This window comes from Pagrus major, chromosome 6 (genome assembly GCF_040436345.1).
Source record: "Pagrus major chromosome 6, Pma_NU_1.0".
Classification (NCBI taxonomy): domain Eukaryota; kingdom Metazoa; phylum Chordata; class Actinopteri; order Spariformes; family Sparidae; genus Pagrus; species Pagrus major.
Genome location: NC_133220.1, coordinates 37767956 through 37786836, shown reverse-complemented (window position 1 = coordinate 37786836; position 18881 = coordinate 37767956). Strand labels below are relative to the sequence as shown.

At 38.0% G+C, this 18881-nt stretch overlaps 1 protein-coding gene across 2 annotated transcripts in view; it reads left to right on the top strand.

The window, feature by feature from the left end:
• The window catches only part of phf2 (PHD finger protein 2), a 40431-nt gene extending 28356 nt beyond the window's left edge, over positions 1–12075 (top strand). The window contains exons 16-22 of one of the 2 annotated variants that reach the window (XM_073468191.1): positions 1161–1228; positions 6817–6983; positions 7849–8165; positions 8974–9069; positions 9150–9259; positions 9348–9663; positions 11889–12075. In XM_073468191.1, the coding sequence (XP_073324292.1) occupies positions 1161–1228; positions 6817–6983; positions 7849–8165; positions 8974–9069; positions 9150–9259; positions 9348–9663; positions 11889–11977 (1163 nt within the window). In that variant the 3' untranslated portion in view covers positions 11978–12075. The remainder of the gene's footprint in view (positions 1–1160; positions 1229–6816; positions 6984–7848; positions 8166–8973; positions 9070–9149; positions 9260–9347; positions 9664–11888) is intronic. The other variant, XM_073468193.1, reaches the window with a different exon arrangement.
• The last annotated feature ends 6806 nt before the right edge of the window (positions 12076–18881 follow it).

Below are 18881 nucleotides of genomic sequence, written 5' to 3'. Positions count from 1 at the left end.
GTTAAATGTGTCCGAAGCATTGAGTATGGGAAAGTGCATTAAATGCTTGGTCATATTATTATTTTTACTTATTTTTTGATCCACCATTCTAAATTTTTAATACTGATGCATAAGGCAGTTTGGCATATTTGGATACATTGGATACAAAAAGGGTGAAATTTGTCTTGTTCCAGATCCATGAATCCTCTGAATCACATCTATGATGTTTAATCATTTAGAGATATAATATGTAAGATTTCTAAAAACAACTATATCTTTGTTATATATTTTGTTGAGTTGTGTACTTACATTATCCCAAATGTTTCGAACAATGTTCAAACCCAGAGAAATTCACAAGTTTACTCAAGCTAATGGTGCATTTAATTTGGTCGCCTGTCACTGTAACTTCCAGGAGAGAGTCAGAGGGTGAGAAAGGAAGTCAGCAAATAGACTTAACATAACATGAATTAAATTTTAAACAATTACCTCATTTATGAACATGTCTGATTTTCATCAGCCGTGGTGTAACATTGTAGACAACAACTACCATGAGCCCACGCTGCTTATGTCTTTTGTTCTGGTCTGATAAAGAGACAAGAGAAATTACATGTTGTGAGTTTAAATAGGTCTGCTCTTGTGTTCACTGACAACCCTTTTCCCTGGTTAGAAAAACAATTGACCAATCATAGCTTTGTAGACGGGATTAAAAATCAAGACATCATCTTCCAAATAGCTTGATAGCTACAGCCATTAAAAAAAGAAACAGGAAAATGGCCACAAAAATGGCCTTACAGGTTGTTGACTTACAGAAGTAAATACTCTTAAATTGCCATAAATCTTTGACCATCATGGAAAACTGCTTCTAGCATTATTTGCCACAGTTTCTATACTGCCACTACCAATTTCAAATGATACTGAGAGATTGGGTTAATCAAAAACTAAGTAAAATAAACCGCGGAATGAATAGAATGAAATGGGACTTAAGTCTAATTATCAGGCTGGGTTAGAACATTCATCAAAATAAAAAATCATTCTTTTCAGTTATTTTGTTGTTGTTATAAGTAGGTATTGTATGGGCACTGATACCAAATATAAACACCCAGCCTGACTATCTGCTTTGTAATGAAAACATATGCATATGAGTTTTAGCTGGTCAATGAAGAAATTCCTTTCTGTCCCAGTTTTGTCAGACATCAGAGAACCCATTCAACCAGCCAAGAAAACAAAGTTCCAACCCTTGATGACCAAGGTATGTATCAAATGACATCACCTTTGAGTAAACACCTTGAAGATAATCAATGTTGTGATGCTAAATAGCCAATGCTAACATTGGACTCTCACAGCCAGCTACGTCTTCACATAAGCTCTCTCAACTGAAATTATTATTATTTTTTAAATATGCTGCAGTGCTCCTTTAAAGCTCAGATGTTTGTGTGTTGTTGTTTTTTTTTTTAAGTATTCTGGGCAAATCAGAGTAAGAAGCTACCCAAGCTGTGGACTATGGAGCCAGAACAGTGACAGTGAATTTTGGCATAAAAAAATAATAAGTGTCAATGAAAACAAAACCTGAACTAACAAAGGAAACACTGGCATTTGAAACATTTGTATCTGAAAAAGTTGTATTAGCAGTGAAGCAATTTTTTGGCACTGAAAAAAATTACAGTAAAAAGTGAAACTATTATTCTCATTTTATTTGGATATTCGGATATTGATGTGTTTTTCAATGACAATCTTCCGATCTTTCCTTCATGTCTGTCTTTTTTCAGTGTCACTGATTTTCAGTGTCAACTTTCTGTTGCTGTTTTGGTGTAGAGAGGAGGGTTCTGATGAGAGGGGCAAGAACAGCGTGCTTTGCATACCTGCACACTAATGAGGCCTCCTCCGACTGAGTTTTACAGTTACGGAGCTGACACAGTTCTGACATGAGCACACACCTAGCACACAGCTTCCACGAGTTTACCTTAAATTTCCAAACCACAGGTATGTTAAGTCTATTTCTCTCTGCTGTTGTTTTTTCACAAAAGTTCATTTTTAATTGACGTTATTCTAGTCAGGCTGTCCTGCTGGTCCAAGTTCTGTTCTAGTGTTAGCTATCACAGCTAACTTGACTTGCTAATGACTGCTAACATAGCATAGCTAACTTCAGGATCTATGTGATAAACAACGGCAGAAAGAAATAGACTTAATGTATACATACTGATGACGACTTTGACTCATATCTTCAGGACATTAAAGAAAATGCAGTGAGCCTGTGGTACCACAATCACACTGATTGCACACCAATGGCTTTCATGAATACATCTGAAACTAACTAGCACCCACAGTTTTTATCTCAAAGCTAGGCCCTGACATGAGACTCAAACTGTCAACTGTTATCTCTGGTAATGTCAGTTTTCGGCGGTTTTTGAGCTTTAGTTTTGCGGGTAAACACACAGAGCCACTCTTCACCATCAGAGTGTCTCTGGGCTCGTTAGGTAGAGCCCACAGGCCGGGATGGTGGACCAGCGGTAGGGCAGCTAGACAGCAGTCCACCTGTCTACCTAACGAGCCCAGAGACACTGCAGCTGCGATAGCCACACTGGAGGCATGTTTAGGCTCACAGTGCGCTGCATCGGCTCCACTGCTGGTTGTTTGTTTTAAACAACCATCTAAACAACCGTGAGAAAAACACAAGCACAACCCATTAACACTAGATGCCTGGTGCGCCATTGAACATACAGTTAGGAAATAGATAGCCAATTCTTGTAGTCTGACTAAACAGTCAATTCATTGCGGCTCACTGTCTCTGGTTGTACAGTACAATGGACTACCAGGTCCCCCAGGGGGGTGTGGACACAGGAGAACAGCCAAGAACAGGCACTCAGTCGGGGATGTGGGTCCCACTGATCTCCCTCCCTCTCATCCAATGGACTACCATGGCCACGAAAATCTCTGGCAGTGTATCCGACATGTTATTATTTCCTAACTCTATGTTCAGTGGCTGTCTGGTGTTAGTGGGTTGTGCTTGTGCTTTCTCATGGTTGTTTAAAACAAGCAGCCAGCTGATGCAGCGGACTGTGAAGTTACCCTGGTAAACATACACACTTTGGCTGTTGCAGCTGCAGTGTCCCTGGGCTCGTTGGGTAGAGCGAACAGGCCGAGTGGTGGAGCAACCGTAGGGTAGCCCAAGCACAGAGACACTCTGAAGAGAAGCTCCAGAGGATGAGTGTTCCCGGGCCGGGAGAGGCTGAGAGAACATGAGTAGGATCCAGAATGATGCTGACATTAGCTATTGTAGTTGACAATAGCTAACGTTAGCTGTGATAGCTCATAGATGGCTGGCATTAGCTGACGTCAAACTTTGTTCCAGCAGAGCTCTGGCAGACAGGAATAACAAGTTTGTTTTAAGTGATAAAACGACAGCAGATACTTGCTGTTGGGAGTTTCATAGGTCAGAGCGGACCCCTAGTCCACATGAGTGACATTTCCTCATTAGTATGCGGATATGCAAATCATACTCTCCTTGCCCCTCCTATCAGACCACTCCTCTCCACTCCAAAACAGTGACAAAAGTTGACATGAAAAACCAGTGACACTGTAAAAATACTGACATCATAAAAAATCCTGTCACTGAAAAAAGGCAGACAAAGGCAGACAATGAAGGAAACTTATACCAGATGCTGTTGTGTTAACTGATGAGAAGTCACTGGAAACCATTTTATCACATAGTCTTGTAGATAACAGTCAGGCAACTGCTCCGTGGATTCAGGTCCTCTGGGATTTATCGTGTGTCTCTAGTTTGGTGGTAATTTTATTAAATGCAAGAGAGTTTAAAAATAACAAGTGAAACATCCAAGGCTATAAAGCAGGTCTGTATTATACACAGGAGTTACATGTGTTAAAATTCACGTGTTTCATATCTCTAAACAACTACATAACAGCAAAGAAAGGATCATCAGGGGTCCACAGCTCATTTTTCCCGAAGCCCCCCTAGTGAGTTATTCTTTATTCTTTAAGTTATGTAATAGAATATTGCCATTAGAGGTTTGATTGGAGTATTTTCCTTTTTACTCTCTTTTTTTATCCAATATTTCCTCGACTAAACCAGGGAACTTATTTTAACTTCAGTGTATATTTTTTTTAGGTAAAGTTCTTTTATAATACTGATGCATTAAGCAGTTTGGCATATTTGGGTACACAACAAGGGGCTATAGATGCAGCCCCCTAAAACTTCCCATTCCTCCGTGAGGGGGCCCTAACTGATCCGTGAAGGGTCCCTGCGGGAACCTGAGGTCCTTAGCCCTTTTCACACAGAGACTCGGCAACTTATATGAGGAAAAAAATACTGCATCAATACGTGGAAAAGCCTCTGTCATCCTGTCTGTCCTACCGACTCTTTATCACATTTCTGCCCGAAAAACAGCGTCTGTCCCCGGCAAAAAACTTTAACTCACTAAGTGTTTGTCTCCTTCACTATTGTGTTGTTGTAGTTACTGTGTCTGCTGTTTACTGATGGCAATTATGTAATTATGTAATTTAGAGCGAAAAATGTAACTTTGTCACTTTCCAGGATGCATGATGGATCAGGATCTCAATCACAACACATTATAACTGCAGCCATATGATTATAAACAGTCAGCAGGTACATGTTTAGATTAACAGGTGGAGACCAGGGAAAAACGTTGAAAAAACCACACAGATGTCAACGTCATGATGTGTACCGTCACGCCTCTTCTGTCACCGTCACGCCTCTTCAGTTCTGCATGAAAGTGAAAGTAACATGGCTGGGAAATTAATTGTACTATTATTTACACTCGTCTGAATGGCTGACTTTATCTGCAGACAAACAATTATAGTGTAAGAGCTGAAAAAGTTTTTTTTTCTTGTTTGTTATTGTAGTTATATAGATGTAATTTCTGATGCGGTTAGATTACTGTTAGACCACCCCACCAGGTGCAACTTTTTTTGCCTCAGTGAAAATGTTGTTTTTGAAAGGCTAAATGCCAACAAATTTCGACTGAAGCAGAATCGATACAATACAGAATAGACTCGGATGAGGATGGAATTATTACCGTCTGAGTGCCGACCAGCAGGATGCAAGCATGCTTAACCCCTGTTACTGTAAGCGTGTTAATGTTAGCAATGTAATTTCTTTATCAGTAACATCACAATGGACAGACTACCAAAACAACAACCATAATGTGTCACAAGACAGAAAAGGTGAGATGTCAGAAATACATATACCTGGCGATTCAATTACATAGTTGTATATGTCAGGATATGATACCTCCGGCCACTCGGTGGGGTTGTTCGTCCACTTTGATGGAGATAGACTGAAAGGACACACATCAACCCCTATTTCTCTAATTTTTTCTATGTAACAACGCCGGTCGTTGATCGGCAGCCACATGATATAATTACTTGCCTGACTGGCCATAGTATTTTGGATCCTATTACCTAAAAAAAGTACCTTATTTTATGCTGTTAAATTAGTAAAGCTGTCACTTAAACAACCATTAGCCAATGGGGACACACGCCTGAAAAACCACACCCACATGAGAGGTTTGCGCAACCACAAAGCTGCAAATAAGAACATAGGTCTGATAATCGAGAAAGATGCAGAGTCAACAAAAGGACATGCTATCAAAGAGCAATAGTTTTAAAGTTATGCAAATAATTTGTTTCCAAGTTTTTTCTTTTGAGATTACTTTTTTTTGCTTTGAGATTTATCTTCTCTCAAATTCTTATTTTTATTTGATATTGAATACATTTTATTTCATTCTTTCTGGCATATATCTAATTCCATAGGTATCACTACAATTGTGTTAGCATATGCAAATAAACAATGTTCTCTCCATGTTGCCTGCACCCATAGACCCCCACTTTCATGTCGGTAAAAGTCCACCAGAGTGTGTCACCTGGTGGCCTGCAGGGCTTTAGTATCAACTACAGATGTTTTTGTCCCGCAATTCCTACTGTAAGCATGCATCCATAGACACAAAGAGCATAGACAGATCTCAAGAGGTAGAACCGTTGTGCATGCTCTCTCTTGGGTCGCGCAAGGGGCATCTCGCCACACTCAGATCAAACTGTCTAAACTTGGCATGGCTAAAAAAATATACACCAAAAATCTGTGGCGGGGACTTGATTGGGAACCGGCTGGAAGTCGACTGGCTGCAATTGTAAAACCGGCCTTGTTGCAGACCCATGAAGCACATCTCTGATTTATTCAGGGTTTTAATAAGGTCTGCTGTTGTGCTCATTGACAACCAATTTCCATGGTTGGAAAACCAAGCGACCAATTAAATATTTGGATTAAGAACTGAGATATCATCTTCCTACTGTACATTGCTAGCTAGCTACAGACATGAAAAAAATAGCAACAGGAAAATGGCTACAAAGTGGTTAATGGTATTGATGCACAAGTACAAGTTGTTGACTTCAGGAAATATAGCCCCTATTGGGTCATTCTGACCAAAGGCACATAATAGACAATGAACCTGGAGGAAAAGAGTCATTAGACATTAGAATAGCACTCAGTAGAGCATTACTAATTGTATTCAAGAAGCCCAACAGTCCCTTTTGATACAATCAAGCCTAATCCAATATCAGACTCAATAGCCCTGTATCACTCTAAATGTTAAACCACCCATATGTATGCATATGCATCATAGATACCAGCCTAAATATGCCTGATTCTTTTCATCAACATCCATGCATTACCTGAGAAATTAATGAAAATGTTGAATCACATTCAGAACAAGAAAATTGACTGCAAATATCTCAGCTTTGAGGCAGCACCGTATTCCTCCGTCACTGTGCCTCTCATGTCTCTTTCTCTTTCTCAACTTAAATCAGAGTGTTGACTCATCAGATGACGAGACTCTGCACATAGACACAGAGGCCAAGCCTGAGGTCAAAAGCCGCAACTCCAAGGTGAAGAAAAAGAGCGGCACCGCTGCAGGGATTCTTGACCTGCTGCAGGCCAGCAAGCAAGTGGGTGGGATCGACTACAGCGCCAACAGGTAGACTGACCCCCCCCGATGTCATTACTTTCTGTTTCTTCACTCTATTTTCTTCAACACCAGTGGAACCTTTACATCTAAACACACTTGGGTTAGACTAGATGATCAGCATTACTCTCTTAATGGCTCCTACGGGACCTTTTGTCCTTTCTGTAAATTCATTTGAGGTTTCCTTAATGAGGCAAGCCCCCGACAAACAAATGGTCTGCTCAACGATGAGATAATTGGATGAAAAAGTTGAATTCTATAACTTCGCTTCGAGCTGAAAAATCAACTAGTGACTGGAGCAACAATTTATGCAGATTCTGTCAGCAGTTTGTGTTAAGTCAATGTTTGTTTCATTCCACCTTAATCGATCAAATGCTGTGTGGCTCCAGGCTCTTCCTTTTGCCTCGTACTGTTTACTGTTTAGTTCAGCTCTTGATGGTCTGTTTCCACCTCACTGAAAGCTACAAACAAGCAGTGAAAGAAAGAAGGAAACATTGGCTGGAATATCTTAATTTCTCTAATTGTGCTGGTGCTTTGAAGAACGAATTGTTCGCTCGTAGCAGTGTTTGACTTTGCAGCTCAGCAGTTAAAAACTTAAAAGGTGTATATATATTTTCTTACCTGCTTCTAAAGTAACCACAGGTCCTAGGAGCATATTTAGTTTGGATAGTTTTACTTTGCTCCTCCAGATTCTGTGTTTAATATTTTGTAGTCAAATGTCAAATGATAATGAGGCTTAATAGCACAACTAGTGACATTTACATAGACTTTAAAGTCTTTTTCAATCATTTCTCTCAGTCTCTCTTCACTCCTGCCAGCATGTCGACTGCTGTGTAATGGCTGTGTTGTTGTGTATTTTTTATTGACGTACTTACAGTCAGCCACCTGCATCTCCCAGCACACAGGAGGCCATTCAGGGCATGCTGTCCATGGCCAACCTGTCGTCTTCAGACAGCTTGCAGCAGCCATGGAGCAACAGCCAGTCCAAAAACAATAGCCAGTCGAAGAGCAACTCGCACAGCACGCAGGCAGGCAAGAAGGCCAGTGGAGGAGCCGGCGGCAGCGGCAACAACAACAGCAAGCGGCCAACCAAGCGGCTCCCAAAGAAACCCAGGAAAAGCAGCAGTATTGAGAGTCTGGACTATGATGACGAACAGGATCACATGGACGCATGTTTCAAGGACTCAGATTATGGTAAGCCTACACATTCTTCTTATTCCTGCTTTATTTTAATTTTAAAAAGATGACTGGAGCTCACTGGGAACAGCCAAATGTTACAGGGTTATTTTTGAGCAAACAAATGGGAGAATAATTATCTGCCATTCCTGATTCTCCCTACTAACAGGCGTGGTTAAAGACAGATTGACCCCTAATGGATCAACATGGGGGTCCCTAATTCTAAAAGTGGCCTGGGACATTTCATTAGGAGTAGATGATAGGGTTTATGTTTATTTTTCATGCTTCCTCCTGCCCTTTCGTGTTCCTCCATTTTGTGATCTTTTTTCCACTGAAATGTTTTCCTTGTGACCCCCATCCAAACACAGCTGTCTGGCCCCTCCCAGCTTGTTAATAAGCCATTAACACTAGTTCTGAATTGTTATTTGACATGCTTTTTGTACTTCTAATTAATGTCTACTTAGTTGTTTGTAGCACGAACATTCTCATTCGGAAATCTTCAGGCTTGCCTGAAGCTTTTCTCACACATTGGCACTCTTCCTCTTCTGTAAACAGAGCATTTTTGATCTTGATCATCCAATTATCAGATATTAAAATGTCTAGATTGGAATGGTTGTGCTGTGAGCAGGCAAAGAGAAGACAGGACAAAACAGCTGTCTCACAGCTGTCTGGCATGCTGTCACATTTTAGATGCACGGGAAGTAAAAAAAAGTGCACTCAAGTCACACTGTAGCTTCAATATGTGATTATAATGGCAGGTAGGGTTTAATTTTCCTACATGCATGCCATGTTAGTAATTATGATCTGTTACATCTTTTGATTTTAGTTTACCCCTCGTTGGAGTCAGAAGAGGATAATCCTGTTTTCAAATCCAGATCGAAAAAACGGAAAAGCAGTGACGACACTCCTTACAGCCCGACAGGTAATTACTAATGGAAGTTCAGCACTTTACAGTGTTATGAAGTTAAATTGTTGTAAAACTTTATATTGATGTCATTACAGCTCGTGTAGGACCGTCAGTTCCTCGACAGGAGCGGCCGGCGAGAGACGGAGCCCGAGTGGCCTCCATAGAAACGGGACTGGCAGCAGCTGCAGCAAAGCTTTCTCATCAGGTATGTCAATATTTTTATACAATAATAGTAACTAATACATGTAGCTATTCCTGTAAGTATTGCTTAACAAAAAATAATGTGCCAATAGGAGGAGCAGCAGAAAACCAAGAAGAAGAAGAAAAGCACCAAAAAGAAGCCAATAGTAATGGAGGAGCCCCTGAAAATCTCTCAGGACAGCAGCTCGCCGGAACACAATCTGGACCCCCAAGATGGCAGCCTGACAGACCACGAGTTCAACACTGGGACAGTGAAGTCGCCGGCAGGGCCCCAACCCATGGCACCGGGAGTTTTTCTCAGCCAGAGGCGACCATCCATGTCCTCCCCAAATAACAGCACCAACTCTACGAGCACCAACAGCAGCAGCATGGCGAAAGGGGATCGCGGGGGGTCAGCAGATGCCAAAGGTGAGCAATGTTAGGCCAGTTGGACTGCCTCTTTTTTAGGTGTAAGAAATTTCAGAAAAGCAACATCAATTTAGCTGGAGACCTGTTAGCTCTATGCTAAACAGCATGAATTTTAAAGCCCTGATGTATAGAAGTTCTAGCCATGCTGCTGAATTGTAATCACTTTGGTGATCCCCTGAATTGTCATCTCGTTGAAATTTCTTACTTTGTTTATCACCAAATACCTGCAAAATAATGGCATCCCTATTAGCCTCAGTTGCACTTTGTGTTTAGTACTAATTAGCAACTATTAGCATGCTGACATTAGCTTTTAGCTCAAAGCACCACTGTGCCTAAGTACAGCCTCACAGACAATAGCATGGCTGGAAGCATTAGTTTTGTTATCTGATAAAGCATCTTTAAAATATAATTGAACATTTTAAAAAGTAGTAGAACTAGTTTCTCAGAAAGTTTCTTGGAAAGAATTGTGTTGAATTGGTACACTTACTATTAATTGATTCTAAATAACTGCTTGCCTATCCTCAAGAGTCTTTAAGTCAGTGCAGAGCAGGTCCGTGGAAACTTGTGTACAGGCAAGCATAAATTTCAATATATACAGTATATATACACGGAGGATAAAGTTTCAGATCACAGTTCAATTTTGAATTAATATTTTTTTGGGTTTAATTGGAGCAGTTTTTTCAAGGAAAGTCATATTTTCCTATAATTGGTACAAAATGACACAGTTCTTTTGTAGGAAACCTAGAGGAATCACAATTACAAAGCATATATCATAAAGTGCTCCTGGAATATGTCATGATTAATAAGTAATTATTAGCAATAAACAGTTTGGTGTGGCAGCTGATGTGAACTAAGTGTATCAATCTTGTCAGACAGTTTCATGAATTGTAGATTTGTGTGTCATGTGTAAATGATTGGTGATGCAGATGGATGCAGTCAAGGCAACTCTTCAGATAAATGCAGTGGAACTCCCTCACCTTGTTTTCAAGGTAGTCTGAGAAAGCCTCTGATAAGGTTTTTGAACCTGAACTAAGTGTCCGTGGGACGACCAGGTTGTGTGCCTCTGTAGTTAATGACTTTTTTGATTTAATGTAGGCATTTTCATAAAATAGTGATGATCAAGATCAGTTTCTCTCATCCAAAATGACATGACCTAAAATGACTGACAATTCTATTAAAAGGAACATTAACATATCTGTGAAAATGATCAACCTCTATTGGCAACTGAGACGAACTACAACACAAATTGCTACTATCATTTTTTAGCTTTAAGGTACCCTGTGGAGGTTTTGACCTCTTGTGGTGGTATTTTTATAAAGGCGTCTGCCAATAGAGTTGCAGGAGTGAGTCCTAAACCTGGAAATTGGATAGCATTTTTGCACTTCCAGTTTCCTTGTCTTGAAGTCAATGGGTTTCTGGTAAAATGCCTGAAATAAGATCAGTGGTTAACACAAGCTTAAGAGATTTTCAGGTTTTGTTCTACGACAAAAAAAATCAATAATTTGTGTCATGATTGAATTATAAAATATGTATGTGTGTTAAAATAGGCAGTTGCTAACAAGTTGCTAAATGAGACTACAGAGGTTGTCCGGGACATTCAACGTCATCACACCTCATTTACTCACTACGCTTTTTTATAGGCAGACTTTCATTTCAAACTATTCTAACTCTAACTTGAAGATAAATCAATGTATACTTAAGTGTGTATAGTATAGTGTCGTAGGAGGCTTTGGTGACGTTGAAGTCATGTGACCTCAGTGAAGTTTGTTTACAGCCTAACTTTAGCTTTTTACTTCTGGCAATTTTAATTTACGATTCAAAATCATAAAAGTGACGATGATCTAGCTGAACAAAACATGTGAATATCATAAACTTGTGTTTGCCACAGAGTTATTTTCTGCAATAAAAACTAAGGCAAGGGAACCAGAGCAATAGCCAACAAAAATATCCCTGCAGCAAACTATAGTTTGACATTATCCCACTTATCAACAGTTGGTGGCAATAATGGACCAATGCTCCTACATGAAGGCAGGGAAAAAGGAGACTTCTAGCTAGCAAATAGAATGCTGCACTGATGTGGTTTATGAGACACAGGCATTTGTATCATTTTTTTGTTTCATAAGGGAGTACAGATTTTATCTGTGAAAAAAATTCAGATATAAGTTTTAACTGCAGTAGGAGCACTAACACTCTCTATGTTCTGTCTTTTCTTGTTCTTTTCACAGCAAAGCGGCTAAAGAAAGGCATGGCAACAGCCAAACAGAGACTTGGAAAGATTTTAAAGATCCATCGAAATGGAAAGCTCCTCCTGTAGCATGCAGCAGATTGCTGTCGGACTGGGAATTCATGAGCTGGGTCCCATCCCAACCTCACCCCCTGTTCACTAATTAAAGCCAACAATGAAAAAAAAGAAAATCATGCATTTTTCAATTTCTAAGAACATCACTCAAATAGGTTTTTGCCTCTACTCATACTTTATAACTTTCAGATATTAAAGTGTACAGATCCTACTATAAATATTTTTTAAGAGAACATGTCTCATTTTACTACAGCTGTCAGTTTATCAGGGGTCGCTAAAACATGAAGTAGAAGTACATTGCAGTCATTCCAAGATTTTCGAAAGTATCCCTTGCATGTATTCAGTTGCATGTGCGCTTGGGTCAGGGTTTGGGGATTTTACACATTAATTCCTACTATATGGATGCAGCTTATCATTGCCACACTGATGATCGATGGGTTGAAATGGAATCCTTTTTTTCTTTCCCAGCCGAGATTCTGCGTGTTTTGATTTATGTCAACTCAAGCATTTATCCCTTTCTGTTAACACTTACTTTTGCAGAGCACTATCAGCCATGATATTTATTTAATTGTGTGGAGTCATAGACAGGAAACGTCATGGAACAATTTTAAAGCACAAAGTGTATAAATTAGCAGCAGTGTCAGGATGTTTTAAGGCAAACATAGGACTAACGGAGGCCTGCTGAACAGGATTTGGTGTGCATAGGATTTCTGACACTACGTGGGACCTGTCGCCAATGATAAGCCTCATCCATGTCAGGTCTGCAGTTACATGGGGATACTTTCTCTCTTCTCTTGCTTTCACAGGCAGCACCGACAACTCATCTCTGCATTTTTACAGCTTCACACAGTATATAGAATGTAGCTTGTACATAGCCTTTTAAATTCCTACTTTTTGTATCCTTTCCCCTTAAGGCTTAATTCTAAATTTTTACTGGTTTTGCTAATTATGAATAAATGAATAAAAATATATATATGGATATACAATATAGTCCTAATTTTTGAACTTTTATTTTGTTTTGTTTTTTAATAGCAGAGATTCATTTTTAACTTTTCTTTGTTGTGGTCGATTTAAAGGTGTTGCCTGGAAAACAACTGAAGAAATAAAACATTTTATTGTCATATGGCCTTACATACACAAAGCTAGTTGTATTGTGATTCTGTTTGAACAAGAGACGAAGCTTTGAGGAAAAAATTCTATAAAAAGAACAAAAAAAAAAAGACTTAAAGTTTCTATGACCAGCCTCTTGTTCGAGTTCTAGTATCCTGAAGGGTTTCGGAATTATTTTACTAGCACCTTGTGAAGTGTTTATGTGTCAGTGATGTAATTTATTAATGTTTGTAGCTTTTTTATACTTGTAAAATTCTTAAAGAGTTTTTTTGTTTTTGAATAATTGTGAAATTACCCTTAGCAGACAATTGTTTCTACCTTGTTTTTTTTTTTTCTGGATGTGTGTATGTGTTTGGAGGGCATGACAGACATTTTACGTATTAGCATTTTTTTTATCTCCATCCTGTCTTCACTCAATATCAATGTCATCATGGTCAACATTTCCAATGTGACATGTTATTACTGTTATTATTATTATTATTATTATTATTATTATTATTATTATTATCATTATTATCATCATTATTATTATTATCATTATTATTATTGTTAATATTAAAGCTGTACGCAGCTGCGTTCACGCCGCCATCACATAGTTTTACTTTGGTCAGGATGTTTTGAACACAGTTTAATGTCCTTTACTCCACAGCGACCATGTTTTAGTCACCATGTGTCCACTTCTCAGATAGAGTATGACATGCGCTCCGATCAAAGTCAGTGGGACATATTTTCAGGTTTTTATTTGTACAATATATGTGTTGCTTTGTTGTGGTTTATTTTTGTATGTCCGACCTATTAAATGCATCCACTGTGCCAGGACAGTGAATGATACCTGTTGTAGCTGTCTTCCCTTACTGTTATTTACAGTACTAGTAAGTATTTACAATCCTTTTTGACCTGAATCTATATTTTTCTGTATTTAGATGATTCTGTTTGAGATCATGGCTCACTTTTTTAAAGACGACGGCAAATTCCGAGGAACAAACATATTATTGCTGAATGATATGATTGTCAGCCTTGTTTACTTTTGCAATACAGTTACTGTGGAAAACCTACTTTGTAATGTGTTCCTCTCCCACTTTGCAATGTGACGGATTCTGTGGTGACGACTAAACATGTTTTTTCTGCTTCACATTGTCATGCCTCGTAGTTGCATCAAGTCCGGTTTCACACTGATCACAAACTGATCTGGCTCAGTTTTTTTTTTTAAACAACAAATCAGCCTGAGCTTTCAGCTCTTGACTCAGTTTAGGGTCTCGCCCCAGAGCTTTAGCAGCTGCTTTTGCCAAGTCATTAATTAAAACCAAGCCAAAGTTAACACCGTTAAAAATGTATTAATGTAAAGTGCTCATAAGTACTCAAGGATTAATTTTCACCATCCTGAGCAGGTGGTGCAAAGTTTAAATATAACAGAAATTCATACAGAATCTGTTCAAAATTATTCCTCCTGTTGACTCTTACTGCCTCACACAGTTTGACTTTGTTCTTAAATCTGTTCTCAGACAGTATTAGTAACAAATTCTTAAGCAACGGCAAGTCAACACCACTAGATGGCGTCCAAAAAGATATAAATGTAACAAAAAATCAACTGAATGCAATAATGTTCAAGCAGTCTGCAAATGCAGGATTCAGCTGTTGTGTTTTAGTATGATCTGCATATTTAGATGATTTTCCTTTAAAGGTTGAAAAGTCAAAGAGCTTTCATACATATTATGATTCTGTCTCAAGTTTTTTTTGTTAATCTCAATAACATCCAGATTTTATCAGAAATTACAACAAAGAAAATAAAACTAGTTTTTTAAGAGGGGATGTGAACATCAATGAAGAGATTATAAGAAAATGAGTTTCAGCACATTTAAAATGAGTGTTTCGAATATAAATAAGTCAATTAACCCTTACTTGTATAATTAAAGACTGATTACACAAATAGGGAAATTATGTGAAGCCTTCATACATTATGGCACTTGTTTCCTGTTATTTTAATCCTGGCCTAATAACACATCTGGACACAATTGATTTCACAAAAGTAAAATGAGTGCAGATCTTCATGGGAATCTGCATCTCCCCACGTTGATGTTTTAATTAATTTCTCAATCAGATCTGTGTGTGTGTGCGTGTGTGTATGTGTGTGTGTGTGTGTGTGTGTGTGTGTGTGTGTGTGTGTGTGTGTGAATGAGATGTGGGGGTGCAGTGAAGCCGCGTAGCTGTTGAAAGTTGTGGTCCACACTGGTTAGCATCAAAGTGAGTTGTTATTGTTAGCTAATTGTTAACACAAGAACGCAAAGTGCTCTGACATCAGCAAATGAAACAATCACATAATTTGTCCTCTTAGGATCATTTTCACACACTGACATGAAACAAAGTGGGACAAAACCACTGCACAATGACTTACATTCATTTACTATGAGACCTTTTTCAGTGGAATTAAAGATACAGAATCTTGAAGCTAACAATCTTGAAGCTAAACTACAGGCAAACATGGGTCAAAAATAACTATAGATAGAATAACTTTTGTGAACAAGATTAGTAATAATATCCATTACTTTTTGTATATGTTATTTCCTAATGTAAGCAGTTACTAAGATTATTTGGACAAAATGTGAGAGTAAGTCAGTTTAGTGCAAACAAAAAATCTCTAAAAATCTTCTAATTTTTGTTTATATTGGAAGTCTTAAAGAAAACCTTTATCTATTCAAAATGAGTGAACAACATGGCCTGGAAAAATAATTCAATCTCTTTTCAAATTAATTTTACCAAAGAAGCTTCTCGAAATGAGGCATGTTGCTACACAAGTGTAGAGAAAAAAGTTAGGTTGATTTTTCAAAAATTCTGGCACGGGCAGATTTTTTCACACAAGAAATAAGATCCGTAACACTCTGTAATAACCATCATTAATAAATGGTTCATTTATAGTTAATAGATCTTAAGTTAATAATTATTTCAACATTAAACAACGAAATGCTTTAAAAAACATTTATTGAGCAATTTTAAATGTTTATAAGCATCAGTTGCACATTTATAATGGCCATCCAAACAAGGGCGTTACTTTGCATTGGAAAGTGGTGGGAACATAAGGGCTCAGATGAAAAAACACACAACGGTTTTCAACACATGCAATTTTAGGCAATGTAGTGGGGGAATCATTATGAGGTCAGAGTAGATAATTACAATGGAAAAAAACTTGCATAACGGTGCATCAATGAGGTATAACCTAGGGGCCCAGTTTACGAAAAATACTTATTTATAAAACGCACAACAATGTTGAGTGCACAAGTAATATTCATCATGCACACTTATTTAACATTAGAGAAACAAAGAGTTCACAAGAATTTATAAGTTAAGTTCAACAACCAAGAGTCATTCTAAGCATAACGTCAAAGGTTATCAGTCCAAGAAAAAGACACTTAAAATGAAGCAGTCTAATTTACAGAAAATTCAGCTGCAAGATGTCTAAGAGCAAAAAGGAGACATTACAAACTACTTTAGCAAGTAGTTTTAGGCACTGTTAATTATGGCAAATAAGAAGCAATGGTCTTAACATGCTTGTGACCCTTAGGCTGTCTAGCTAATCATACCATTTCACGTGTTGTCTGATTTTACAGTATATGCTGATCACATCTATTATCTAATGAACAATAACAATTTTCCTGCACATGCTGTAGGATGTTGCTAAGCCTTAGTATTGTGTGCTGTACATAAGCCAGAACCAGCAGCAGCCAGTTTAACTGCGGATGCTGATAAAGTGCAAAGGGTTCTCTTCTTGTTTGTGAACATTTCTTTGTGCAAGCTATTTTCAGGATGTTATTTATGAAAATATCATTGTAATGATACTGATGGTAACAATATCAGCCATTTTAAAAAGTGGTGGGGAAATGTCCCCAGCCACCTCAATGTAAATGACACCTATGCAGCCAAATAATTGTTTTTAGATGAACTACACAGTACTTATTAACCATTTACAAGGCATTCTAAACATCAGTCGAAACATGAAAATAAACTGTTGCTTAATAAATGGTTTAGAAAGCAATTCATGGTTTAACAGTGAATTGTATGTTAATTGTATATTGTTTAAAAAAATATTTTAAAAAAATTAATTAATGTGTAGTATTAGAGCCTCAAAATAAAGAAAATACAGAACATAAAATGTAGAAAAATGCACTACATATCTAATTATCAAAGTTCTAGTTCCTGAACACTTTTTGCCCTCTTTTCTTGGTTCTTTGTCAGCTCCACCCGTGCAGTTGGTCCCCAGGAAAGGGCAAGTGGGATCACAATTTAAATGTCAGTGTATTAAAAACAATGCCTGCAGAGTGTTACAGTCTAACTGCATTCATGGCCATACTGCGCTCACTTAGTAATCACAGATGAAAATGGACTGCCCTCGCCTGCTTTGAAAACTCTCTGGTCCTGTATGTGTGTTCCAAGTGGTCAAGAGAAACATGCCATATGATAGATGTCTTAATTACACAGGAATGTCAGGCTTTGCCTTTGTGTGATGCAATGATGCAAGCTGCTAAAAGAACTTTGGTGCATTTTTTCATTTTAGTCAGCAGTTAAGATTTCACTGTCACTTGGACAGGTGACTTACTGGGATCAAACTTTTTTTTCTCCAAAGCTTGGTTTATTTAACTTTCAAAACATACGAGAGTTTTCTAATTTAGGGCTTAAAGATCCATAACAATGCAGATAGAGGAAGCTAAAAGTTAAAAAGTGTTGTCAAACAAAAAACAGTGATGCCTCAGCATAAAAATGAACATCTAACAATTTGAGCAGTGCAAGTAAACGCTGCCTGATTTCAAGACAATTAGTCTTGTGGTGTGTTTCCTTAACCTTTGGCAGGCCTGAAATTCTGGCACTGGAAAACAACAATTCACCATTAATTTTTGATGCCCATCAAGGAAACTACTGTCACGAGTGAAGCGAGAGCCGACCCAAATGAGAATATTATTGATGTGAGCGTGATCAAGGCCTCGTTTGGAAGGTAGTTTTATTCATTTCCTGGACAGCTGAGGTAGCAACAGCAGTCACAGTAGAGCAGACATGATTTTTGCTTCATTTCTATATCAAAAGCACACCAAAGTTTTGTTATGTATTTATTAAAAATGTAGATGTACACCATGGGAAAGAGTGCCTATATATTCTAATATGTCAGAAATATGTTATTTTAAAATATGTGATCATGATCTTATTTGACCAGAATCTCACTTTTTGACATTTGTTTTTCACATAAAAATATCAATAACAAATAAAAAAATGTAAAATTTACATGAACTACAAAGCAGAAATAAAAATCAAGCCTGCATTATGGCTTTGTAATGCTGCATTCACCTGATGTTGATATGTTTTTCACAATACACGATACAATATTATAACATAATATAACATATTATATAACATCTTTGCATTAACATTCTTTATAATGACTAGACTTTTGCTCTATATTTTGTTGAGTTGTGTACTTGCATTATCTGAAACGTTTCCACAATGTTCTAACCATGGGTGTGGGAAGCATTAAAAAATATGGGTGGGACAATCTAATGTACAATCTAAAGTATGTCCAAAACTGATGGAGGGTCTGGGGGTTCTCTTCCTGAAAACTTTTTAACTGAGCAGATGTCGTTTCCTGTATTCTAAAGTGGAGAGAGAAATTTTAGTCAATGCCCCCTCATTTTCCTTTAAAGTACATACATCTTCCAATCATTTCTACTACTGTAAATAATTAGCAGTCAATGTGTGTGAGCAAATCCAACAAGTCAGTTGTACCTTTGTGGTATAGAGATAGACATTTAAATGCCAAGCTTTTATTTTT